Below are 27,719 nucleotides of genomic sequence, written 5' to 3' on the forward strand. Positions count from 1 at the left end.
GGCACCATTTGCCCTGTTATTTGGCGTTCTATGCCCTCAGACTGATAAGATAATAGAAAAAGGTAAAAAATTATACCATACTCTATTTTCTAGGTGCTTAATAAATTTTATTGAAATAAATATCATAAACCACAGAGATAAATTTATCTGCAGTTAAACCCAATTTCTTAGTAAGCCAATTGATTTTATGGCTTTACACAAGATCAAAAAGCAGTTTTTCTCCTTTTTCTTTTTAGAAATGGCTACAATCAACAACTCTTAATGGAACCAGTGAAATTAGCAAAAGGAAGGGAAAGGAGAAAATTATCTAGATCAGGAGTTGGCCAACTTTTTCTGTAAAGGGCCACATGGTAACTATTTTAGGCTTTCTGGGCCATACGGTCTTTGTCAAAACTATTCAACCCTGCTGTTGTAAGCACAGGAACAGCCATAAACAAAAGTGAGCATAGCTATGTTCCAATAGAACTTTATAAAAACAGGTGTTGGGCCTAATTTGGTCCATGGGCCTTCGTTTGCCAGTCCCTGACCTTATTGGCCCTCAGCCCTCACAGTGCATCAGAATCACTAGGGGAGCGTTTAGAAAATATCAGCATGCAGGCACCGCACCCAGAGATTCTTTGTGTTTGTAGTGCTCCTCAGGTTATTCGAATCCACAGTCAGGGTGAAGAACCACAGTTTAAGGAATGGCCCTTTGTCTCTCATACCTGTCAGATTTCAGGGACGTTACCTAGCTATTGTCAGTGGCAGCTTTTACCAAGTGCTTCCCAGATCTTAACATGACTCTAACACAGCTGAGGACTTGGGAATGTCAACATGAATAGTTCACGGAGGGAGGAAAACGGGACCTCAGAGACCTGCTCCATTCGACCTCCACCTCCACTGGCCTTATCAGGTAAACCTCCGACCTTGTTCACCTGTTTTTATCTCTTTAGTACCAGTGGGAATAATTGTTATCATTGGTGGAACTTACCAGGTTGGGTTCTGTTCTTTTCTAAGTGAAATGGAAGCATATTGGTGATAATGGAATTCATTTATCCCTTTTCAAATTTTCTAAAAAGTGCACTTTATTAGATGTGAGATGCTTACTGGCAACTGAAACATGGACCAGAGGCAAGTCATTGCCTCTCAAATAGTAGGGAATTATATTCACCCATGAATATAATTATCAAAGGCCAGGAATCCCAGTATTTTACTCTTTAAACTAAGAACTGAATTTCCAGGCAAATATATCTTGGTTGAGGCGACCAGTGTTAACATGACGAGTAGTCTTCAAATCATTCCATGCTTTTTTCCAATTCTCCTCAAAGGATGGGACTCGCTTTTCAGCTGTAGAATAATGTTTCCTTTCTCCTGCTTTGTGGTGTTCAAACTTTTGAAAGAAAGTATGAGACACATCTGCCATACTACCATCTCCAAGACTGACAGCTGTGGTGTCACTCAAAACCAGGAAGGAATTACCTCTTCCTCATAACTCTTCTTTCTCTTCTTCTGCACAGATGCAGGCTGCTCGTTGACTATTCATAAAGGGCCGGCAGCCCAACGTCCATACGGTATTGAAGACAGTATCAGCCAGAGAATCACAGGCTACTTGAAAAAGATGAAGAGAAATATAAAGGTTAATATATAGGAGTACCCCAAGTAGTTTGAATAATTTTGAAGAAGCAACATATTTCCAGGGATGATGTGATACCCAGAGAAATTAGAGGTAGTAATCCAAATACAGAATTAAAAGGAAAAACATGTATTTGAGAAAAGCTATTTCAGAGAAACTTCCATCCAATCTAGTAAAGCAGAATACACTTTGAAGTACTTTCCTTTTACGGGCCTCCAGGTCAAAACCGTGGTTAGCAATCAGAATCTCCTGTATTACTGTGCTCCACTCCATGAAAAATCTAACATTTTTGCAGAGTACTCCCAGATAACACTACTGTGTTTCCTATAGCTTTCCCTGTACAAGTGTGGGCTGAGTAACCATTCATTCATTGAAAAAATATGTGTGTGTGTATTGGATATGTTGGTCAGCCACTCTGTTAGGCATCAGAGATACAGACCAAAGAGATCCCAACTCAAGGATCTCACAGTTTGGACAAAGAGGTGGACAGGATGGACAGGTAAACAGATAGTTATACTACACCATGATGGAAGTAACCCTGAGGTGGTATGGGAGCCCATAGAAAGAGTCTCTATCCTTTTAGGGTAAGAATTATTAAGGAAAGCATCTCAGAACACCTTCCATTGGAATTTTGATAGGGATTGCATTGGATCTGTAGATTGCTTTGGGTAGTATGGACATTTTAACAATATTAATTTTTCCAATCCACGGGCACAGAATATCTTTCCATTTGTTTGTGTCTTCTTCAATTTCTTTCATCAATGTCCTATAGCTTTCAATGTACAGGTCTTTCACCTTTTGTTTAAATTTATTCCTAGGTATTTTATTCTTTATGATGCAGTTGTAAATGGGATTGTTTTCTTAATTTCTCTTTCTGACAGTTCATTATTAGTGTATAGAAATGCAACAGATTTTTGTGTATTGATTTTGTATTCTGCAACTTTACTGAATTCATTTACTAGTTCTAACAGTTTTTTGGTGGAGTCTTTAGGGTTTCTATATATAATATCATGTCATCTGCAAATAGCGCCAGTTTTGCTTCTTCCTTTCTGATTTGGATGCCTTTTATTTTATTTTCTTTCCTAATTGCTCTGGCTAGGACTTCCAATATTATGTTAAATAAAAGTGATGGAGAGTGGGCATCCTTGTCTTGTTCCTGATCTTAGAGGAAAAGCTTTCAGCTTTTTACCACTGAATATGATGTTATTATGTTGAGGTACATTCACTTTATACCTACTTTGTTGAGAGTTTTTATTATAAATGGATGCTAAATTTGGTCAAATGATTTTTGTACATCTATTGAGATGATCATATAATTTTCATCCTTTATTTTGTTAATGTATGTGTTACATTGGGGATGATTTGCAGATGTTGAACCACCCCTGCATCCCTGGAATAAATCCCACTTGATCATGGTATATGATCCTTTTAACGTATTGTTGAATTTAGTTTGATAATATTTCGAGGATTTTTGCATCTATGTTCATCAGGGATATTGGCCTGTAATTTTCTTTTCTTGTGGTATCCTTGTCTGTTTTTGGTATCAGGGTAATGCTGGCCTCGTAAAATGATTTTGGAAGTGTTCCCTCCTCTTCTCTTTTTGGAAGAGTTTGAGAAGCACTGGTGTTAATTCTTCTTTCAATGTTGAAGCCATTTAAATGGCAGATTAATTATTCTTTAAATATTGAAGCCACTTTAAAAAGGGAGCCATCTGGATCTGGACTTTTGTTTCTTGGGAGATTTTTGATGGCTGATTCAATCTCCTTACTAGCAATTGGTCTGTTCAGAGTTTCATTTTCTTCATGATTCAGTCTTGGTATGTTGCATGTTTCTAGGAATTTACCCATTTCTTCTGCATTGTCCAATTTGTTGGCATATAAGTGTTCATATTAGTCTCTTTTGATACTTTGTATTTCTGTGGTACAGTTGTAACATTTTCTTTTTCATTTCTTTTTTTTCTTCTTCTTCTTCTTCTTCCCTCCAAAGCCCCCCAGGACATAGTTGTATATTCTACTTGTAGGTCCTTCTGGTTGTGCTATGTGGGATGCTGCCTCAGCATGGCTTGATAAGCAGTGCCGTGTCCACACCCAGGATCTGAACTGGCAAAACCCTGGGCCACCAAAGTGGAGCATGCAAATTTAGCCACTCAGCCATGGGACTGGCCCCTCCTTTCTCATTTCTGATTTATTTCTGAGTCTACTGTCTTTTTTTCTTGGTAAGTCTAGCTAAAGATTTGTCTATTTTGTTTATCTTTTCAAAGTACCAGCTCTTAATTTCATTGATCTTTTCAAATGTCTTTTTAGTCTCCCTTCCATTTATTTCTGCTCTGATCTTTGTTATTTCCTTCCTTCTACTAACTTTGGGCTTTGTTTACTTTTCTTTTTCTAGTTCCTTGAGGTGTAAAGTTATGTTGTTTATTTGAGATTTTTCTTGTTTCTTGATGTAGGTATTTATCACTATGAACGTCCCTCTTAGAACTGCTTTTGCTGCATCCCATAAGTTTTGGTATGTTGTATTTCCATTTTCACTTATTTGAAGGTATTTTTTTATTTCTCTTTTGATTTCTTAGCATGTTGTTTAATCTCAACATTGCTTTCACCACTTTTATTCAATATTGTACTGGAAGTTCTAGCCAAGGCAATTGGCAAGAGAAATAAATAAAAGGCATCCAAACTAGAAAGGAAGACAATATGCAGGTTACAGTAGCTTGTGTCTAGAAAAGCCTAAGGATTCCACCAAAACTCTATTAGAAATAATAAATGACCACAGCAATGTTGCAAGATAAAAGATCAATATACAAAAATTAATTGTATTTTTATACATTATCAATGAATGATCTGAAAATAAAATTAAGAAAACAATTCCATTTACAATAGCATCAAAAAGAATAAAATATTTAGAAATAAATTATACAAAAGACTTGTGATCTGAAAACTATAGAATGTTGAAAAAAATTAAAGAAGACCCAAATAAATGGAAAAACATTAATGTTCATTGATCAGAAAATATTATTTCGTTAAGATGGCAATACTGCTCAAATTGATGTACAGATTCAACAAAAGCCCCATCAAAATTCCAACTGCCATTTCTTTTTTTTTTTTTTTTGAGGAAGATTAGCCCTGAGCTAACATCTGCTGCCAATCCTCCTCCTTTTGCTGAGGAAGACTGGGCCTGAGCTAACATCTGTGCCCATCTTCCTCTACTTTATATGTGGGACACCTACCACAGCATGGCTTGCCAAATGGTGCCATGTCTGCACCCAGGATCTGAACCGGCGAACCCCGGGCTGCCGAAGTGGAACATGCACACTTAGCCTCTGTGCCACTGGGCTGGCCCCATCAACTGCCATTTCTTAAAGAAACTTATGAGCTGAACCTGAAATTCATATGGAAATATAATGGATTGACAATATCTAAAACAAACTTGAAAAAGAAGAACAAAGTTGAAGGACACTTCCTCATTTCAAAATTTACTACAAAACCACAGGAATAAAAACAGTGTGATCGTGGCATAGATCAACAGAATAGGATTGACAGTCTAGAAATAAACACTGCATTTATGGTCAATTGATTTCTGACAAGGATACAAAGACAATTTAATGAAAAAGAATAGTCTTTTTCAACAAATCGTGCAGGAACAACTGGATATCCACATACAAAAGGATGAAGTAGGAGCCCTTTCTTACACCATTCACGAAAATTAACTAAAAATGGGTCATATGAGCTAACAACAACAAAAAAAAACTCTTAGAAGAAAACAAAGGAGTAAATCTTTGTGACCTTGGTTTGGGCAAAATCTTCTTACATACGACACCAAAAGTACAAGCAAGAAAAGAAAAAAATAAATAAATTTGACTTAATCAAAATGTAAAACTTCTGTGCTGCAAATGATATCATCAAGAAAGTGAAAAAACAACCCACAAAATGAGAGAAAATATTTTCAAATCATATGTCTGATAAAGGCCTTGCGTCCAGAATATACAAAGAACTCTTATAACTCAATGATAAAAAGACAACCCAATTAAAAATGGGGCAAAGGATCTGAATAGAAATTTCTCCAAAGGAGATATTTAATGGCCAATAAGCACATAAAAAGATGCTCAATATCATTAGCAATCAGGGAAATGCAAATCAAAAAATGCAAATCATATCCACAGTATGGATATCACTCCATACCCACTAGGGTCTATAACAAAAAAGACAGGTAATAACAAGTATTGGTAAGGATGTGAAGAAACTGGAACCTTATTACATTGCTGGTGGGAATGTGAAATGGTGTGGCTGCTCTGGAAAACAGCTTGTCATAAAATTACCATATAACCCAGAAATTCCCTTCTGAGGTAACATACTCAAAAGAAATGAAAACATATGCCTCCAGGAAAACTTGTACATAAATGTTCACACCAGAATTATTCATAAGAGCCAAAAAATGGAAACAACCCAAATGTCCATCAATTGAGGAATGGATAAATAAAATGTTATATACATACAATGTAATATTATTTAGCAATAAAAAGGAATGAAATACTGATACATGCTACAACATGGATAAACTTTGCTAATTGAAAAAAGCCAGTTACAGAAGACCACATATTTTATGATTCCATTTATATGAAATGTCCAGAATAGGCAAATCTATAGAGATAGAGAGCAGATTAGTGGGTGCCTAGAGCTGGGAAGGGGAAGGACAGGGGGAGACTGCTAATGGCCATGGGGTTTCCTTCTGGAGTAGTGAAAGTATTCTCAAATTGCTTATGGAACTGAGTGCATAACTCTGTGAACATATTAAAAAAGCATTTAAGTGTTTGAATTGTATAGCACATGAATTATATATCAATAAAGCTGTTTCAACAACAACAAGAAAATGAATGATCAGAGTGTTCCAAGCAGAGGGAACTGAAGAGGCAGAAAGATACAGGCTATCAACCAAGTAGTTTGAAATAGCAGAAGTCAGGAGAGAAATCCAAAATAAGCAAGATGATGCTGGAGAGGTGAGCTAGGGCTGAATCAGAGAGGGCTATGTACGTCATACCAAGGAGTTTGGATTTAATTCTAAGGAAGAAGAAACTATTGAAGGACTTACACAGAGGGTGGAGATGACCAGATTTGTATAGTATAAAAGTATATCTGGTCCCTATGGCATGAATAGATTGGATGTGAACCTGAGATTGGGTTAATTGACAGTTAACCAGGCAAGTGGTATATCAAATAGATGTTTAGGAGAAAGAATGAATAGGACATTGCTTGAAGAAGGAAATTTGACCTGACCCTAGATTAGCAGGAGGCAATTTTTCACGTTTTGTAGACACAAATAAAGTGATACTCCCTTTTACAGGGCCTAATTTAGTATTCATATTTTTAAGCCCTCACACATTCACTTTAGGACTACATTCTAGACATTGATCTATGAACAAGATCCAAGGTTCTTTCTACTGTTGACTTTCTCAGTGGCATGGGGTCAACTCTTTATAAGCCTGAATTTCAAACTTCACCATCTAAAAATATATAATGCTAATACCTGGGTATAATGTTCTGGCTTCAGAAACTAAAGGATTAAAACTTTTCCTAAGGTAAATTAGGAAAAAGAAACTACAGAATCAGTGTCAGAAATTGGGTAGCTAAACAGTTGTTTAAAAATAATTATCCTCAAGTACACATAGGTTTCTACACAAAAAAGATAGGGTTTTAAAAATTCTTTCCCTGACTGAGAACAAAATAATAAAAAAAAAAGGGCTTAAACGAAACCAAGTGGTCTTATACAGAATAACTCCCAGTATGGAAAATTATTTAACAGTGGAATGGATAACTAAAGCCAGTTGGGCGACTCTTTCTCCAGTCTTAAAGGATGGATTTTTGTATCTGTGGAAGGCTTTGGTGTGGCCTGTCCATTAGGAGTGGTGCCAGCAGCTCCTGGGCAGGACAGCAAGAACTTTAGTGGAGTGCCCAGAATCTTCCCTCGCCCTTTCCTGTATTGGGCACAGTGTTCTATAAAGAAAGTTCAGTGAGCTCTGATGGTCTCTTTATAAAGGCAATCTGGCTACATTAATGTGTAAAAACGGACACAAAACTCCCTGCTCACAAGTAGATGCCCTTAAGATACCTACCTTCCACATTGGAGACAAAGCCTAGACTCCGCTTAAGGTCGGAGCAGATAGAGTGGAGACACCATCGGAATTTTGCATCACAGCGATACTTATTGGCACCACAAGTGTCATAACAGATATCCAGCTGGTTGCAGCACTTGGTCATAGCTGGAATGCCCAAGTCCATCTGGGGAAAAGTGAAGAAAGACAAGAGAAGGAAGAAAATGCCACGTTTAGACCAAGGACCTTAGGCAACCTTTCCCACCTTGTTATTAACTAGCCAGTTCTCAAATTCCTGTTACGTATTCAGATCAATTCAGAAACACCAGTGACTCTAGAGGATACATTAGGTTGACAGTCACAGGAAGCTAAATTTCAATCACAGCTTAGTTATTAGTTTAATAACTCAATGACCTATTTTTCCTCTTTGTATTTTAGATTTTAGTAATTTTCAAATTCACGGGCCACTACAGTGGTAAAAATAAAGTTGAGACGTTAATCAAAAGGGCAAAGCTTCGAGACTTCCAAATTCAACTAAAACCTGAATTACATGAGATTTTGTTTGAGCAAAGGATTCCAAGGCTCAGAAGTATGAAAAATTAAGCCCCAGTTCATCAAAAAGTCATCAGTATTTATCAGGGACCCATCCCATACAGCACTGTTTTAAGGATGTGTGTATGTGCCTGTATGTATTGGGAAGCAGAGTGGGATAGAGAACACATCATTCCTGACAACAAGGGGCCTATGGTCAAATGACAATATCACACACACACATTTACTAAGCAATCTATAAACAATAGTAAATGTTGTGGCATAAACTAAGTTCATAGAATGCCACACATAGAGTTATCAAACAGAAATTTTTTTGTGAGGGTTCCTAGAGATCAGAGTAGACTTAGGATATAGTAGGTAAGGCAGGGAAATAATGAGCAAATCATATGTGGGCAAGTCAATTGGGTTGTTTAGTCCTGCAAAGGTCTTAGCAGGGCAATGTGTGTATATATTTTTTTTTCTTTTTTTTTTAATTAGAGAGAAAGGCAAGTTGATGAATGGCCTTGATTTCCAAAGTAACTAGATAGATTTGGTAAAGACTCTTGAGCAATGAAGGGACATGATACAAGGAGTGATTAAACAGGAGTGATCATTCTGCGGCATATAAAATAGATTGGAACAGGGGGAGTCTAGATGTGGGTAGAGCATCTCGGAATCTTTTGCACCTCTTCTGATGATATACCCTTGGACTTGGATGGAAGCTGTGAACACCTGGTTTCAGGGTATGGGTGGGGATGGATTAATCAGCTATCATAGATCCTTTCCTCTTGGGTCTCCTTCGGAGTTCTGTTATTGAACTTTTACTCCAAGCCCACCTAAAGCAAAATATGGACTTTGGCAGTTTAAAATCTCCTTTTAAGCAGAAAAAAATATTATTACATTAAGAGATAATCTAACTGATTAGACTAGGCAACTGCCTGGACTGTGCAATTCTGGGTGTATTCCCAGCATCTGATATCTGAAGTAAACTACTTTGCTTGTACTTCACTCTAAAACCAAAAATATGTCACAACAGAGGTAACTGAGAATCAGTAAATATAGTGGCTATCATTCAGTTCAACTAAATTGGAAATTCTTGAACTAGTTCTGAATGATATATGTACCAGTAAACAAAATGACATCACTCCCAAAATAGAGTGCATACCACTTCCATAGGTACTAAATTGATATCAAGTAAAATATATTAGCCAAAAATATGCGGGTTTTCTAATAAATTTGTACATTTGAAAGGATTGTCTTCCTTCCATGTCCATATAGACAGTATTGACAATTATGGACAAGGCTAGGTGGACAGCTGTGCAGGTCGTGCAATGCACAAGAGAGTCATATCTAAGAGGGCACCTTCCACAAGAATCATGGATTTATATATTTATTAAGAAAACTGTTTAGCCAATGGCAGTCAAATTTCCTTTTCTAACAAAATCAGTGTATTAAGATAAATTTCTGACAGTGGAAGAAAACCGTCTTGAGGAAAGGGATCTTTTTCCAATTTGCACAAAAATGCCACATGGGTGAGCAGGATTTTAGTTAGAAGAATAAACATGCTGCTTGGAAAATCATTACAAAGTAAAAGCTTTTGATTTGTCAGAAAAATGAAGTTTAGCCTGATTAATTCACAATTCAAAATCATAGTTTAGATATGAAATCCATCTACCTACGTTTTACATAAAACCTCTTTTCTAAAGTGAGACAGGTAAAAGGGCCTTAAAAGGTCTTAAAAGAAATCAATGTATTACTTTTTTTAGAGGAGGCCGCCAGTTTGAGAAATGGTCAGCAGTTGGGTGTGGAGGATTGGGGTGGGTGGATGTGTTTGCAGATTGCTGTGATGTTAATGCTGCAAACATTGCTGACCTGACACTACAGACATGAACTCAACCAGTGGCAAGGGTCCTGACGACGCAACAATCAGCTCTCACTTCTCAGCACCAGCTGGCTCCAGCCCATCACTGGAAAGTCTCACTAATGTAAGTCAGTCAAACTTCTCAGCTCTATTTCAAACTAAGTTATGTTTGATCCCCTAAGGCTCAGCTGACATTCGCCATGGTGACTTCAGAGATCGCTACACAAGGCCTTATCTGAGGGACAGCTGCCTCTGAGAAAAGAAAATCAGGCACTTTCTTTGAAAATTATCTCCCTTTGTCCATATCCAATTTTTAAAAATTTAATTAGATTGCTCAACATATTCCATAAATTAGTGATAACTCTTGGACTAGTCTTAGTTAAAAACCAATCTACTGAGAAAATATTGGTGGTAGTACATACACTTCCTGGTACCTTGAGACCCAGGAAATGGGAGCTGCAGCCATTCGGTTCCTGAGGCTTGTAGCCAGGTCTGGGCATTGGTGCCTTTCCTAGCAAGAGAAAGGACAAAAAAGAAAACCAGAAGAAATATTTAGAAATTAAGCATTTGGGAACATTCATCAAATAAAAGTTATCTAAAAGCACATTTACCATTTCCTTCGAAAGTAATTGTTCTTCACCAGATATTCACATCTGTATTAGGTGGTGATAATATAATGATGATGATGATGATGTCGTAAAACAATAATAACCTTCAGACCAGTCTGGAATTTTTCTCCTAATCTCAAAGAATCTTACGAGCATTTATTTACTAACAATTCTAATGTTTCTTAAGTGCAGGACCTTGAAGATAAGGTCTATGGCAAAACCAAACTAAAACTCAAGTTTTCTTATTTCTCTATCCACTGTCAGACCACACACCGTGTGCAGAAAAGGGAGAACACTATCTGATCATCCACTGAAGGAATCAGAATTATAATAGTACCACAAACATTTTTCAGAATAACTTGAAGGAAAATTTGCAAGATTCCATAAATGTAAAGAAAGCATTATTGACCAAAGGGTAAAGAAAACACTCTATGCAATATTTCAGGCGTTTGTATTATAGATCTGAAAAGCTTTGAATTTCTTGGTTTCCCCTACATATCTTTTGAGTTATTTTATAATCTTGCAAATGTGTAGAGAGAAGCTTTGTCAGTTGTATCAAAGGCGGTCGCCATGGATGAGGACAACCTTGACCTGAGATGACCTCAGGACGGTCATCTACAGTGAGTACCTTATCCCATGATCCAGACAAGGAAAATCAGGCTAAGAGGCTGTATGACTTGCCTAAATCAGATAGTAAGTGGGGGAATTTGGATATAAATCCAGATTTCCTGTTTGTATCCAACACCCATGTTCTTTCACCACATTCCTTTGCCTCTTTTTAGGCGATGCAAGACATAGCATAGACTGAGGAAACAAGCTAACAATTAATCCTCAGAGGTAGGCACATGGCATTTTTTTCTTTCTTTTCGTTAACCTTCTCCTACCAAGTATTTTATTTTTAATTCTTTGTATTATGAAATATTTCAAAATTGAAGAAAAGCCAGAGAAACAAGCACCCATGTACCCACTATACAAAGATAATAAATGTTATTGCCAAACTTGCTATAAATATTTTTTCTGTTTAATTAAATTTTACAAATACAGTTGAAGCCTCTTTGTGCCCCATCTTTCTGTTTTAATTTTTAGATATTAAGTCTATGCTTTAAAGCCCTCCTTCCTTATTATTCCTAAAAATTGTCTTGATTATTCTTGGACCTGTACTCTTGTATATGAGTTTTAGAGTCAACTTCGTAAATTCTACAAGAGATATTATTGGGATTTTGTTTGAAAAATACATTGAGTTTAAAGATTAATTTGGAGAAAACTGGCTTTCTTAAAATATTCTGTCTTCCCAAACATGGGCATAATATAGCTTTCCATTTACTCAGGTCTTCCTTTATGTCCTTCAATAGAGTGTTATAATTTTCTCCATATACTTGTTACATCTCCTACATACTGTATTATTCAGATGCTTAAAAAAAATATACATCTCATAAAAATCCATAATTAAGGGTCATAAGGCTAGTATGGTAAATCTAGACTTTTCTGGAACCCAGGCTGCTTCTAGCTTTCTGCTCTCCCAGCCCTAGAATAGAGCCCTGGCTCTCATGGTCCAAAATGGCGCTTCAACCAACACATCCATATTACAAGCAGCAGGATGGAAGAAGGAAGTAGAAGGGTCACAGCCCCTTTCTTTAATAAACACACTCCAGAATGTTACACACATCACTTCCTTACTTCCCTTCAGCCAGATCTTAACCAAATGGCAACACCTAGTTGCAAAGGTGGGCTAGGAAATGAACTTTTTATTCAATAGAGGCAGTCATGAGCCCAGGTTAAAGTTGGGAGGAGGGGCTTATTACTGTAGACAAGGGGGAGGAGATTAGGGGACAACAAGCAGTCTTTGTCACAGTCTGTTCGGGTATTTGTTGCTGCGGTACAACATGTGTATAAGATGGTGGTTCAGGAGGGTCCCCAGTGATCCCTGTCTCCTGGGATTCATACCCTTGTGTATTGTCTCAGGGTTGGTCTGTGTGACCAAGGGACTATGGCAGAGGTGGGGGTATGTTGGGTCCAAGATGAGGTTATAAAAGACTACAACATCTGTCTTGGGCTTGCACACACTCTTTCTCTCTCATCAGTTACTCTGGGAGAAGGCATGTTGCAAACAGGCCCGTGGCAAGGTCCATGTGGCAAAGAACTAAAGCCTCTTTCCAGCAGCCACATAAGTTTGGAAGGAGATCCTCTGGATTCAGTCAAATCTTCAGAGACTGCAGCATCAGCTGGCAGCATGACAACAACCTTATGAGAAACTCAGAGCCAGAACTATTCAGAAGAGCCACTCAAGGATTCCTGACCCTCAGAAACTATGTGATATAATAAATGTTTGCTATTTGGGGGTGACTTGTTACTCAGCATACATAAATTCTGCAGCTGACATTATGATTCGGATCTCTTTTTTCATTACTTTTTTTTTCTATGGCACCTTTATTGAGATATAATTCACATATTATACATTTACCCATTTAATGTGTATACTTCAATAGGTTTTTGCATATTCACAGTGTTGTGTGACCATCACTACAATCTAATTTTAGGACATTTTTATCATCCCCAAAAGAAACCCCATACGCATAAGCAGTCACTCTGCATCTCCCTCTCCCCTAGCCCTAGACAACCACTAATCAACTTTCTGTCTCTATAAACTTGCCTTTCTGGACATTTCACATAAATGAAACCATACAATATGTGGCCTTTTGTGTCTGGCTTCTTCCACTTAGCATGATGTTTTCAAGGTTCATCTATGTTGTAGTATGTATCAGTACTTCATTCCTTTTCATTGCCAGAGAATATGAGGGACATTGGGTTGCTTCCATTTTTTGGCTATTATGAATAATTCTGCTACAAATATTTGTATAAAGGTTTTTGTGTGGACAATATGTTTTCATTTCTCCATAGGAAAAGAATTCCAGGGTTGTATGGTAACTCTATTTAACATTTTGAGGAACTGCCAGACTGTTTTCCAAAGTAGTGGCACAATTTTGCACTTCCACCAGCAATGTACGTGGGTTCTAATTTCTCCACATCCTCAGCAACACTTGTTATTGTCTGTCTTTTTGATTGTAGTCATCCTAGTGGGTGTGACGTGGTATCTCATAATAGTTTTGATCTGAATTTCCCTAATGATTAATTATGTTGACTATCTTTTCTTGTGTTTATTGGCTATTCATATATCTTCTTTGGGAAAACGTCTATTTAAGTCTTTTGCCCATTTTATAATTAGGTTGTTTGTCTTTTTATTTTTGATTTGTAAGAGTTCTTTATATAGTCTGGATACAAATGCCTTCTCAGATGTATGATTTGCAAATATTTTCTGCTTTTCTGTGGCTTATCTTTTTGCTTTCTTGATGGTATTCTTTGAATAACAAAAGTTTTTAATTTTGATGAAGTCTCATCTATCTATTTTCTTTTTATATTGAGGTGAAATTCATATAAAGTAAAATTAACCATCTTAAAGTATACAATTCAGTGGCATTCAGTACATTCATAATGCTGTGTAAACATTACCTCTAACATACCAAAACATTTTCATCACCCTCCAAAGAAGGCCCCACACACATGAAGAAGCCACTCTCCATTCTTCCCTCCTCCCAACCCCTGGCAACCACTTATATGTTTTTTGTCTCTAGAGATTTACCTATTCTGGATATTTAAATAGATGGAATCATGCAATCTGTAACGTTTTATGCCTACTTTCTTTCACTTGACATAATGTTTTCACAGTCCGTCTGTGTTGTAGCATGTATCAGTACTTCATTGTTTATGACTGAATAATATTCCATTCTCTGGATATACCACAGTTTGTTTATTCACTGATGGACATTTTGGTTGTTTCCATCTTTTGGCTATTGTGAAGAGTACCCCTATGAACAATTGTGTACAAGTATTTGTTTGAATATCTGTTTTCAATGATTTGGGGTATAACCTAAGTAGGATTACTGTGTTATATAGTAATTCTGTGTTTAACTTTTTGAGGAACTACCAACCTCTTTTCTTCAGCAGCAGCACCATTTTACAGTCCCACCAGCAATGCCCAAGCATGCCAATTCTCCACATCCTCACAGTTTTACCACAACGTATCTAGATGTGGATTGTATATCCTTATCCTGCTTGGAACAATCTGAAGATTTGGGTTTCTTTCACCTTTGGAGAATTCACAGCCATTATCTGAATATTTTATTTTTCTCATTCTCTCTAGTTTCTCCTTCTGGGCCTCTCATTACTGAATGGAGAATCTTTTTATTTCTGTCCTTCATATATCTTAACCTCTCCTTCATATTTCGCATCTTTTTCTCTCTATATACTGAATTTTGACTATCTTCATCAAATCTATTTTCCATTTAACTAATTCTAGGTTGCCTAGTCTTCTATTTAACCCATGCACTGAGTTTTTTCTTTCAATGACTATAAATTTCATTTCTTGGAATTTTATTTGATTCTTCTTTTAAGTCAGTGTATTCATTTTCATTGAGTTCTCTTTTTTCAAATTATGTTTTCTATTCCTTCTTTGATTTCCTTTATAATTTCAAATGTTCTTTCTTTTTTTTTTTTTTTTGAGGAAGATTGGCCCTGAGCTAACACCTGTTGCCAATCTTCCTCTTTTTTTTCTCCCCAAAGCCCCCCAGTACATAGTTGTATATCCTAGTTGTAGGTTCTTCTAGTTCCTCTATGTGGGATGCTACCTTGGCATGGCTTGATGAGCTGTGTGTAGGTCTGTGCCCAGGATCCAAACTGGTGAACCCCAGGCCGTCAAAGCAGAGTGCACGATCTTAACCACTCAGCCATGGGGCCAGCCCTTCAAATGTTCTGGTTATATTATTTTATTATCTCCAGTCCTTGGGATGCTAACTCTTTCACTTTTAATGTTTACTGACTCCTTCAGGGTGTGTAATTTTTTAGTAAGCTCTCATCTTCAGAAGGGCTTGTTTTTCTAAAGGAATTCTTTGGGTCACGTACTACAGACTAGTTCCCCAATTGCTTTGCTGTGGCTCTAGGAGTTTCAAGATATTTGAGACACCAGTATTTATGTTAATTTCTCAACTTGGGATTCTCACACGAGGCCAACTGTAGTCATGTGTTGCTTAAAAACAGGGTTACTTTCTGAGAAATGCGTCATTAGGCAATTTCATCATGCAAACATCATGGCGTGTACTTATGCAAACCTGGATGGTACAGCCTACTACGCACCTAGGCTGTACAGTACTAATCTTATGGGACCACTGTCTATACGTGGTCCATTTTGACCAAGACATCATTACGTGGTGCCTGACTGTATAAATTCAGATTCCTCAGCTGTGCATAGAATATGTTTGAGGTAGTGATTTTTTTAGTGGGTGTTCTTTATTCCTCCTTCAAGCCCCAGCCCCAGGTGAATAGAAAGCATCCTTGCTTCTTCCTTGGAATATTGGGTAGAGGTTTTCTAATCCCTTTTAAACAGACTAGGCAGCTCCTCAGGTTCTAAGCTTTATACAAATGGTTCACTTCCAACTTCCCAATTCTTACAGGTGAAAGTTATTTTTACTCTCTTTGTGTGAGCATTAAAACTCATTCCACAGCCCCTAGAGTAATGTTCCAGCCTGAAAGCCCCAAGGGTAGGCAGCAACAGCTCCTGCTCACCACTTTGGTTTTGCAGTTCCTCTTCATTTCTGGAACTTGACGGTTTCCCTTTATTTCATTCTAGCTTGAGTGTGTGTGGGGGTGTGGGGGTGTGTTTCTTTAATGTTTTACTTTTACCCAATGTTTCTTGTTAGTTGTAATGGAGAGGTACTGTACTTGTTGACAGAATCTGCCACCCCACCAGTAATCCATGCATTACTTTTCAAAGGTCTTGAGAGATAAAACCTACCTTACTAACCTGCTGTGTCTGTGTGTGTGTGAGAGAGAGAGAGAGAGAGAGAACAAGAGAGAGAGAAGCACTGGGAATGGGGAAATAGGTAAAGTGTATTAAATAATAATAGTAATCAAATTACACATACGAAAATAATCACACTATGTCGTATGATTAAATGTGTATTCTGTCTTGGAGGTGAGATTATGGTGATTTTATTTTTTCTTTGAATTGTTCTTTTACAAATGTTCTGCATATGCTAGCATTACAGAATTCAGGAAAAAAATTTTAGTGAAGAAAAAATGTCTAAATTTGATGGTGAAACTTATCTCTTTAATAATTTTGCTGATAAAAGTCTTTTGCAGCAGACTCAGTACCAGTTTCCTGGGTTACTCTCTGCCTTTTTTTTGCACTTGATAACTCACAGAAGATAAAACTCTGATATTGCAGTTAGAAACATAATGGAACACCAACAATAAACACTTCCCCCGTGGCCTGCTATTGAGGAAGGTTATTTTTATTGTATTCAATGTTTCATGATAGCTGCAGAAATTCTCTTTAGGAATGAAGCTTGAAGTAAGAGTTCTAAGAAAAAAGATGATAGTTTGAATCTAGGCAAAAACATTGTCCTATATCCTCAAATCATAGTTTGGTAGTTTTGAGTTCTGTTGAGTCTTTACAGTTTGATGTTTTGAGTTTAGGCATCAATAATGTACTATGTCCACAAATTAATTTTATTTTCTGATTTTGGCTATTTTTAGGCGTGGGAGACTGACAACTTGGTTCTCTAGTTCAGGGGTTGGCAGGCGACGGCCCACGTCCAGCCCATTGCCTGTTTTCATAGAGCCTGCCAGCTAAAAATGGTTTTTATATTTTTAAATGAGGAAAAAAGTGAAAATAAGAACAATATTTTATGACATATGAAATTCAAATTTTAGTGTCCATAAAAAAGTTTTGTTGGAACACAGCTATACTCATTTATTATATGTTAGCTATGGCTGCTTTCACAGAAAAACTAGCAGAATGTTGTTATAATCTTGATATGAAGATGGTTTTCTAAGCAAGACAGGAAATTTGGAGGCCATAAGGAAAAAGACTGATAGACTTGATCTTACGAAAATTAAAAACTTCTGAATAAAGTGAAATACCATAAAACACAATGCTTAAAAGACAAATGGATATTTAGGAGGAACGTTAGCCATGAAACCCAAGAGCTCTACCCACAGGTGTGTACACTGCCTCCTGGGCCCAATCTTTTTCTCTCTCAATTATGTCACTGAAAAGAACAGTAAATCTGAGCACCCTGTGGCCCAGTCAAATTGACACATAAAATTAACCATCACAGTGAGTAACCTCTAGAAACTGGAGGGGGATCGCGTCAAGATGGTGGCATAAGGAGACTCTGAACTCGTCTCCTCCCATGAACACAACCAGGTTACAACTATTTTTGGAAAAATTATCCTGGATAGGAGACTGAAAACTGGATAAAAAAGAACCCCCACAACAAGGGACAGTGCTGACTAAGGCAGAAGAGGCAGAAATCCCTGCTGAAGAGGAAAAAAAGCCACCTTTGGGAGCAGCAGAGCTTGTCAGCTGGCCAGGCAGGAGCCACCCTAAGGTACGCAGCTGGAGGAGTGAGGTCCAGAGTGGGGGCCAATACTGCTATAAGCATCCTTCAGACTCAGCACAACTGAGACAAGGATCTTACTGTCTGGCTTGGCTGGCTATTAACTTCAGTGAGGATACCCCCAGAAAAGCTATCAGATGAAAGCTGAAAAGACTCGGGTCTTAAAGGGCCCATGCATAAACTCACCTGTCTCAGCAACCTAAAATCACCAGAGGGAAGACTGACAGTACTTTGGTGAAATGAGACTCACCTGGTGGGCTCTGGGGGCATCTTGGTGAGAGGAGGGACCTCTTCAGAGACTGAGACATTGGTGGGGGCCATTGTTCTGACCTGGTCCAGGCGTGGTGACACAAACCCCGGTGGACGCCATTGACGTTCTTCCCTTGGTCTGTTAGCCCAGGGGCCTGCCACACCCACTGGAGCACAGATTTAATCCAGTTCAGCCAAGGCAGGCAGCCTGTCCTAGGGATCAGCCCCACCCAACAGCAAGCCCTCAGGCTACTTGTCAGCCTGCAATGACTGGGTGCCTTGATCCTCTACAGGCAGGCAAGTGTGTGCATCTCTGTGGGGCAGGGCCTGTGTGAGAACCAGGTGAACTCTGGAGAGCATTGCTGGAGAGGTGGAGGCCTTTGCAGTGGGGCATCAGGGTACACTCCAGGGGGTTGGGAAGTGTGCATGGACCAGGACTGTATTGACAGTGTATGTGGTCCTGTGGGGGGTGAGGCTTATCAGCAGCAGAAGACCTGTGCTTCACAAATAGCCAGAAAACGGATCAGCCCCACCTTCCAAAGCCTGAAACAATTGAGTGCTCCCATGCCTAGGGCCAGACCCACTCAGCTGCACTCCTAAGAGACCTGACAATAGCCTTGTAGGCCTGAGGCCTATAGCAACTGTAAACCCCTGAGCCTAGCAACCATCTACACTGGGTACCAACCCAATTAAGAGGAAAATTGCAACAGGAGTGTGCTGATAGACTTTGTAGCCAATGGTGCTGAAGCTCCCCAAACCGAATTTACAAACAGCTGGCCAGGGAAGGAAAGACTAGACTCCCTGGGTACCTACATTAAGAGAAAGCCTTCCACAGCAGAAAGACACAAGTAACCCACAAAGGGGTCACTCCTGTATCATTTGGACTGGTGACGAGAGGGAAGCACACTGCTGGGCCTCATAAGGCATCTCATACATAAGGCCACTCCTCCAAGATCAGGAGACATAGCCGACTCACCTAATACATAGAAATAGGCACAGAGAAAGAGGCATAATGAGGAGACAAAGGAATACTTTCCAAGCAAGAGAACAGGACAAAACCCCAGAAAAAGGACTAAATGAAACAGAAATAAGTGCTCTACTTGACAAAGAGTTCAAACAAAATCTCATAATGATGCTCACAGATATTGGGAGAAGACTGGATGAACATAGTGAGCTCATCAACAAAGAAATGGAAAATATAAAAAAGAACCAATCAGAAATGAAGAATGCAATGCTGGAAATGAAAAATTCACCAAAGGGACTCAAGAGCAGAGTAGAGGATGCAGAAGAACAGATCAGTGAGCTAGACACAAGACTAGGGGAAATCACCCAAGCTGAGCAGGAAAAAGAAAAAAGAATTAGACAGAATAAGCACAGTCTAAGGGAACTTTGGGACTATATCAAGTGCACTAACATTCGTATTATAGGTGTCCCAGAAGGAAAAGAGAGAGACAAAGGGGCAGAAAATTTATTTGAAGAAGTAATAGATGAAAATTTTCCTAACCTAAGGATGGAAACAGATCTCCAATACAGGATGCACAGAGAGCTCCAAACAAGATCAGCCCAAGGAGGCCCACACCAAGAAACATTATAGTTAAAATGTGCAAAATTAAAGATAAGAGAGAATCCTAAAAGCAGCAAGAGAAAGGCCACAAGTGACATACAAAGGAAAGCCCATAAGGCTATCAGCGGACTTCTCAGCCGATACCCTGCAGGCGAGAAGAGAATGGCATGATGTGTTTAAAGTGCTAAAAGGAAAAAACCTGCAGCCAAGAATACTCTATCCATCAAGGTTGTCATTCAGAATGGAAGGAGAGATAAAGAGCTTCCCAGACAAGCAAAAATTAAAGGAGCTTATCACCAAGAAAGCAGTTCTACAAGAAATGCTGAAGGGACCTATTTAAGTGGGAAAGCAGTGACCACAAATAGAGATTTAAAAAAAGTTATAAAAAAAAAGAAAACCAGAAAAAAACAGTCAATAAAATCACTTGTAAAAGTAAAAATATGGTAAAGGTATCAGATCAACTACTTGTGAAGATAACATGAATGTTAAAAGTCAAATGTACTAAAATCACCTATTTCAATGATAAGAGGGTAATGGACAGACACACTAAACAAGAGACTATATATGATTTGAAAAACATAAAACGTGGGAGGAGGGGAGTGCAAAGTAGAGCTTTTAGAAAGAGGTCAAGCTAAAGAGCCTATCAACTCGATATAGACTGTAATATACATAGAATATTATATAGGATCCTCATGGTAATCACAAATCAGAAACCTATAATAAGAAAGCAATGAAGTAAGACAAAAAAAAAATCAAACATATCACTAAAGAAAGCCATCAAACCACAAGGGAAGAGAGCAAGAGAAAAAGAAAGGAACAGAGAAGAACTGCGAAAACACCCAGGAAAAAAGTAACAAAATGGCAATAAATACATATTTATCAATAGCTACTTTAAATGTCAATGGTCTAAATGCTCCAATCAACAGGCATAGGGTGGCCAACTGGATAAAAAACAAGACTCATGTATATGCTGCATACAAGAGACACACTTCAGACCTACAGACACTCACAAACTGAAAGTGAAAGGATGGAAAAAGATATTCCATGCAAATGGCAAAGAAAAGAAAGTGGCAGTAGCAATACTTGTATCAGACAAAATAGACTTTAAAACAAATCTGTAACAAGAGACAAAGATGGGCACTACATAATGATAAAGGGAACAATCCAACAAGAAGATATAACACTTGTAAATATCTATGCACCCAACATAGGAGCACCTAAATATATAAAGCAATTATTAACAGACATAAAAGGAGAAATAGACAGTAACACAATAATCGTAGGGGACTTTAACACTCCACTTACACCAATGGATAGATCATCCAAACAGAAGATCAATAAGGAAACACTGGCCTTACATGACACATTAGACCAGATGGTCTTAGTAGATATATATATAGAACATTCCATCCAAAAATCACAGAATACACATTCTTTTCAAATGCACATGGAATATTCTCCAGCATTGATCACATATTAGGCCACAAAACAAGTCTCAATAAATTTAAGAAGATCGAAATAATACCATGCATCTTTTCTGATCACAAAGGGATGAAACTAGAAATCAACTACAGGAAGAAAACCAGAAAAGTCACAAAAATGTGGAGATTAAACAAAATGCTACTGAACAACGATTGGGTCAATGAAGAAATCAAAGGAGAAATAAAAAAATTCCTGGAGACAAATGAAAATGAAAATACAACATGCCAAAATCTGTGGGATACAGCAAAAGTGGTTCTAAGAGGGAAGTAGCAATTCAGGCCTACCTCAACAAAGAAGAAAAACCCCAAATAAACAATCTAAAAGTGCATCTAAAGGTACTGGAAAAAGAACAAAAAACAAAGCCCAAAATCAGCAGAAGGAAGGAAATAATAAAAATCAGAGCAGAAATAAACAAAATAGAGGCTAAAAAAACAACAGAAAAAATTAATGAACCCAAGAGCTGGTTCTTTGAAAAGATAAACAAAATTGACAAATCCTTAGCTAGACTCACCAAGAAAAAAGAGAGAAGGCTCAAAAAATAAAATCAGAAATGAAAGAGAAGAGATTACAATGGACATCTCAGAAATATAAAAGATAATAAGAGAATACTATGAAAAGCTATATGCCAACAAATTGGATAATCCAGAAGAAATGGATAAATTCTTAGAAACATGCAACCTTCCAAAACTAGACCAAGAAGAAGTAGAGAATTTGAATAGACCAATCACCAGTAAGGAGACCAAAACAGCAATCAAAAACCCCCCAAAAAATAAAAGTCCAGGACCAGATGGTTTCCCTGGTGAATTCTACCAAACATTCAAAGAAGACTTAATACCTATCTTCTCAAACTCCTCCAAAAAATTGAAGAGGAGGGGAGGCTTCTTAACTCATTCTATGAAGCCAACATCATCCTGATACCAAAACCAGACAAGGACAACACAAAAAAAGAAAATTAAAGGCCAATATCACTGATGAACATCGATGCAAAAATCCTCAACAAAATACTAGCAAATCAAATACAACAGTACATTAAAAAGATCATATACATCATGATCAAGTGGGTTTCATTCCAGGCATTCAGGGATGGTTCAACATCCACAAATCTATCGACGTGGTACACCACATTAACAAAATGAGGAATAAAAATCACACAATCATCCCAATAGATGCAGAGAAAGCATTTGACAAGATACAGCATCCATTTATGACAAAAACTCTAAATAAATGGGTATAGAAGGAAAATACCTCAACATAATAAACGCCGTATATGACAAACCCACAGCAAATATCATTCTCAATGGAGAAAAACCAAAGCTATCCCTCTAAGAACAGGAACCAGACAAAGATGCCCACTGTCACCACTCTTATTTAACATAGTATTGGAAGTCCTAGCTAGAGCAATCAGGCAAGAAAAAGAAATAAAAGGGATACAAATTGGAAAAGAAGAAGTGAAACTGTCACTCTTTGCAGACGACTTGATTTTATATATAGAAAACCCTAAAGAATCCACTAAAAAGCTTTTAGAAACAGTAAAGGAATACAGTCAAGTTGTGGGATACAAAATCAACATACAAAAATCAGCTGCGTTTTGGGGGCTGGCCCCATGGCCGAGTAGTTGAGTTTGCGTGCTCCGCTGCAGGTGGCCCAGTGTTTCATTGGTTTGAATCCTGGGTGTGGACATGGCACTGCTCATCAAGCCACAGTGAGGTGGCGTCCCACATGCCACAACTAGAAGGACCCACATTGAAGAATATACAACTAAGTACCGGGGGGCTTTGGGGAGAAAAAGGAAAAAAATCAAATCTTTGAAAAAAAATCAGTTGCATTTCTATACACTAGCAACAAAGTAGCAGAAAGAAAATTAAGAATACAATCCCATTTACAATTGCAACAAAAATAATAGAATACCTAGGAATAAACTTAACCAAAGAGGTGAGAGATCAGTACACTGAAAACTATAAAACATTGTTGAAAGAAATCGAAGAAGACACAAAGAAATGGAAAGATATTCTGTGCTCTTGGATTGGAAGAATTAACATCGTCAAAATGTCCATACTTCCTAAAGCAAGCTATAGATTCAATGCAATCCCTATCAAAGTTCCAACAACATTTTTCACAGAAGTAGAACAAAGAATCCTAAAATTTATATGGAACAACAAAAGACCCCGAATAGCCAAAGGATTCCTGAGAAAAAAGAACAAAGGTATCACATTCCCTGATTTCAAAATATACTACAAAGCCATAGTAACCAAAACAGCATAGTACTGGCATAAAAACAGACACACTCATCAATGGAACAGATTCGAGAGCCCAGAAATAAACTCACACATTTATGGACAGCTAATATTCGACAAGGGAGCCAAGAGCATACAATGGAGTAAGGAGAGTCTCTTCAATAAATGGTGTTGGGAAAACTGGACAGCCACATGTAAAAGAATGAAAGCAGACCATTCCCTTATACCATGCACAAAACTTAACTCAAAATGGATTAAAGACTTGGATGTAAGACCCGAAACCATGAAACTTCTGGAAGAAAACATAGGCGGTATGCTCTTTGACATCGGTCTGAGCAGCATATTTTCAAGTACTGTGTCTGACTGGGCAAGGGAAACAAAAGAAAAAATGAACAAATGGGACTACATCAAACTAAAAAGCTTCTGCACAGCAAAGGAAACCATCAACAAAATGAAAAGACAACCTAACAATTGAGAGAAGATATTTGCAAACCATATATCAGATAAGGAGTTAATATTCAAAACATACAAAGAACTCATACATCTCAGCAACAAAAAAACCAACAACCCAATTTAAAAATAGACAAAAGATCATAACAGAGATTTCTCCAAAGAAGATATACGGATGGCCAACAGGCATATGAAAGATGCTCATCATCATTAGCTATCAGGGAAATGCAAATCAAAACTACAATGAGGTATCACCTCACTCTGGTCAGAATGGCTATAATTAACAAGACAGGAAACAACAAGCGTTGGAGAGGATGTGGAGAGAAGGGAACCTTTGTACACTGCTGGTGGGAGTGCAAACTGATGCAGCCACTATGGAAGCAGTATGGAGTATCCTCAGGAAATTATGATCAGATCTACCACTTGATCCAGCTATTCCACTGCTGGTGTTTATCCAAAGAACTTGAAAATGCAAAGGTATAAAGATACATGCACCCCTATGTTCATTGCAGCATTATACACAATAGCCAAGACTTGGAAGCAACCTAGGTGCCCATCAAGGAACAAATGGATAAAGAAGATGTGGTATATATACACAATGGACCACTACTCAGTCATAAGAAATGATGAAATCCCACCATTTGTAAAAATATGGATGGTCCTTGAGGGTATTATGCTGAGTGAAATAGTCAGAGGGAGAAAGTCAAATACCATATGATCTCACTCATAAGTAGAAGATAAAAACAACGACAAACAAACACATAGCAACGGACATTGGATTGGTAGTTACCATAGGGGAAGTGGGGGGACGGCAAAAGGGGTGATTAGGCTCACATGTGAGGGGATGGACTATAATTAGTTTTTGGGTGGTGAACATGATGTAATCTACACAGAATTCGAAATATATTACAATATACATCTGAAAGCTATATATTGTTATAACCCAATGTTACTGAAATTAAAAAAAATTTAAAAATTATAAATAAATAAATAAAAATAATAATAATAATGTTTAAAAAAAAAAAAGAAAAGAACAGTAAAAACTTTTGGGGCTTTATCACCCAGGTCAAGGTTTAATACTTCTGGAGAGAGAGTGTGCCCATTCTCTCCATCCAACTGTTTCCTGCAGAAGAAGGTCTGTGTTCCACTAGAGTCTACTAAGGCTTCAGAGTACTGTATTTGAAATGTATATCCTGCTTAATTCCAGAAACATTCAAATACAGCATGAGTAACACACCAAGGGAACAAAGCAGAACTATGACAATTTTACTCTGTTTAGTTGCTAAGATTAAATTATTGCAATAATCTCTATTTGGTTGCTAAGATTAAGTTACTGCATGAGGTAAGGTGACCAACATGTCCTGGTTTACCTGGGACCGTCCCTGTTTTAGTACTGAAAGTCCCATGTCCTAAGAACCCCCACCCCTTCCCTCAGTCCCAGCAAATCTGGACAGCTGGTCACCCTAGCTCGAGAATGATCTCTGCCTCTAAGCCAGGAGCTGTTTTCTTTTTTTGGGCTATGGATCCTCTTAAGAATCTAATGAAGGCTGTGAATTCTTTCCCTGGAAAAATATACAAACTCACAGGTTCATAAAATTTTGCTCTAAGATTTCAAACAGATAAAAAGATCCCTTGAAAAAAAGATCAACGTTTAAAGATACATTTTTCTTAGAACTAAACCCATGAAGAAATTCATCATGAGGTCCTTTTATCAAAATGTGACAGTGTGGACAGTATCTTCAATCACGGTTTATAAGACACCGAAATTCTGCTTCAGATATCCTCCTCCAGAGACCTTCATAAAGGCACAGAACACTTAAATCATCATTCGATGATTTCTTCCAGAAGCTGAGAAGGTGCTATCTAGTCACTGAGATTTCTGGTTTTTTATTTTATGTTGAAAGAGAACTGGAAGAATTGGAATGCATGGTAAATCTGTTCACCAAATTGTCTTTCTCATAACACTTATAAAATTTGGTTGGTACCTGCCATTCTCCATACATAACACTTAATTCTTTATATTTATGATCTTTAATTCTTACCACAACCTTGTAAGGTAGGTATTATTAACATCACAAACATGAGGAAACAAAGGTTGAGGGAGTTAGGTAACTTGCCTAAGGTCATCAGCAATAGGATTCCCCTTCCCCCCAATTCAAAGCCATGACTTTTCCATTCCTAGGATTTCTCAAAGTCTGGTTCAGGACCACCTGTGCAGTTCTAGGGTCCTACCACAGACCTACTGAATCAGAATCTCTGTGGGGGGGGAGAGGGAATATTGTTCACATTAGTGCACATCCCTTATTCCACTTGTGCTGTGTATGCTATTGATCATGCTGAATCTCGTTATATTTATAGCCCAATCCTTTGACAAGTACAGATTTGTGTGTTGATATAAAAATGAATTGCTGTTGATATAAGAAGTGTAGAAAGCAGTTGATGTGCTATTGTAGGCTACCAGGATACAAACACACCTTCACCACCTGAACAACCCATGGGCTGAAGTTCTCCAAGAATGACCTCTTAAACAGTGCTGCGGACGTTGGTCGCACTTTGTAATCACCTGGGAAATGATAAAAATCCTATGTCCAACCCATGAGATTCTGATTTAATTGATTTGGGGGACAGGGGTTTTTAAAGACCCCCAGGAGATTCTAAGCGCAGGGCCAAGGTTGAAGACCACTGTTTTAAGTAGTGGTAAATTCTATCAAATTTTTTTCTTGTAAACTAACTGTTGCTAAATTGTTCCTTCTGGCAAAAGATGGTAGCCTTCAAAGCAGTTTTTTCTCAAAGTGTGGTCCCAGGACCAGCAGCATCAGGATCATGTGTGAATTCTTAGAAATGAAATTCTCTGCTCTACCCCAGACCTACAGAATCAGACTAAGAGGAGTGGGAGACTAGCAGTGTTTAAATAAGCTCTCCAGGGGATTCAAAGGACAAGTGAGTTTGAGAACCACTGCTTTAAAGTGAGAAGAGAAGCACTGTGTACGAGAAATGTATCACAAAGCAAACTGAAAAAGAACAGACCCAGTTAATTATTAGATGTTATCTGTTCAAAAGACTGCTTGATTCACAATCAACTTGAGAAGATATTTCTACCGTTTGGGCACAGCCTCCAGGTTCGTGGCTTGGCTGGGTTCCAAAGGTAACAAGCTTAACCCCCTATTTCCTAAGTGTTTTTCAGGCCCTTCCTTGAACAGGTTCTGTTTTGCAGAGCAAGTGGAGTTATTTGCTTTCCTGCAATCTCTCTGTTGACTATTCCCATCCCCCACCAGTGGCTGCTGACATCGACCCTGCCCAAGTAGAGGCTTGCAACCAAAATCTGCTGAGATCTTTTAATGTCGTTATGCTAGAGAAGGAAGAAGAGGGTTTGATTCTTATTTTCCTAAAAACTTCCTGCTGTTACCCTAAACCACAGACTTCAGTCTTGTGTTGCCTTTAGGAAGGAAAACAGCACCTGTGTTGATCAAATATCTGAAGTGAGTTAACCCATTTTCTGCCCCCTCCATGCAAATTAGGTGAGAACAGTCCAGGAACAAGGCATCTCCAACAAAGACAAGGCTAAGGGTCCCAGTGGGTCTGAGCAGAGAGC

The 27,719-nt window shown here is 38.0% G+C and overlaps 1 protein-coding gene across 6 annotated transcripts in view; it reads right to left on the reverse strand.

The window, feature by feature from the left end:
- Nucleotides 1-85: 85 nt before the first annotated feature.
- The window catches only part of PLA2G12B (phospholipase A2 group XIIB), a 29,384-nt gene continuing 1,750 nt past the window's right edge, over nucleotides 86-27,719 (reverse strand). Inside the window, exons 2-4 of one of the 6 annotated variants that reach the window (XM_070227035.1) lie at nucleotides 10,509-10,597; nucleotides 7,712-7,881; nucleotides 86-1,584 (exon numbers count right to left, since the gene is read on the reverse strand). In XM_070227035.1, coding sequence (XP_070083136.1) covers nucleotides 1,578-1,584; nucleotides 7,712-7,881; nucleotides 10,509-10,597 — 266 coding nt within the window. In that variant the 3' untranslated portion in view covers nucleotides 86-1,577. Of the gene's footprint in view, nucleotides 1,588-7,711; nucleotides 7,882-10,508; nucleotides 10,598-27,719 lie in introns of all 6 variants that reach the window. The other 5 variants (XM_070227041.1, XM_014733394.3, XM_005602461.4 and 2 more) reach the window with 5 other exon arrangements.

The sequence above is a fragment of the Equus caballus genome, chromosome 1 (genome assembly GCF_041296265.1).
Source record: "Equus caballus isolate H_3958 breed thoroughbred chromosome 1, TB-T2T, whole genome shotgun sequence".
NCBI lineage: Eukaryota > Metazoa > Chordata > Mammalia > Perissodactyla > Equidae > Equus > Equus caballus.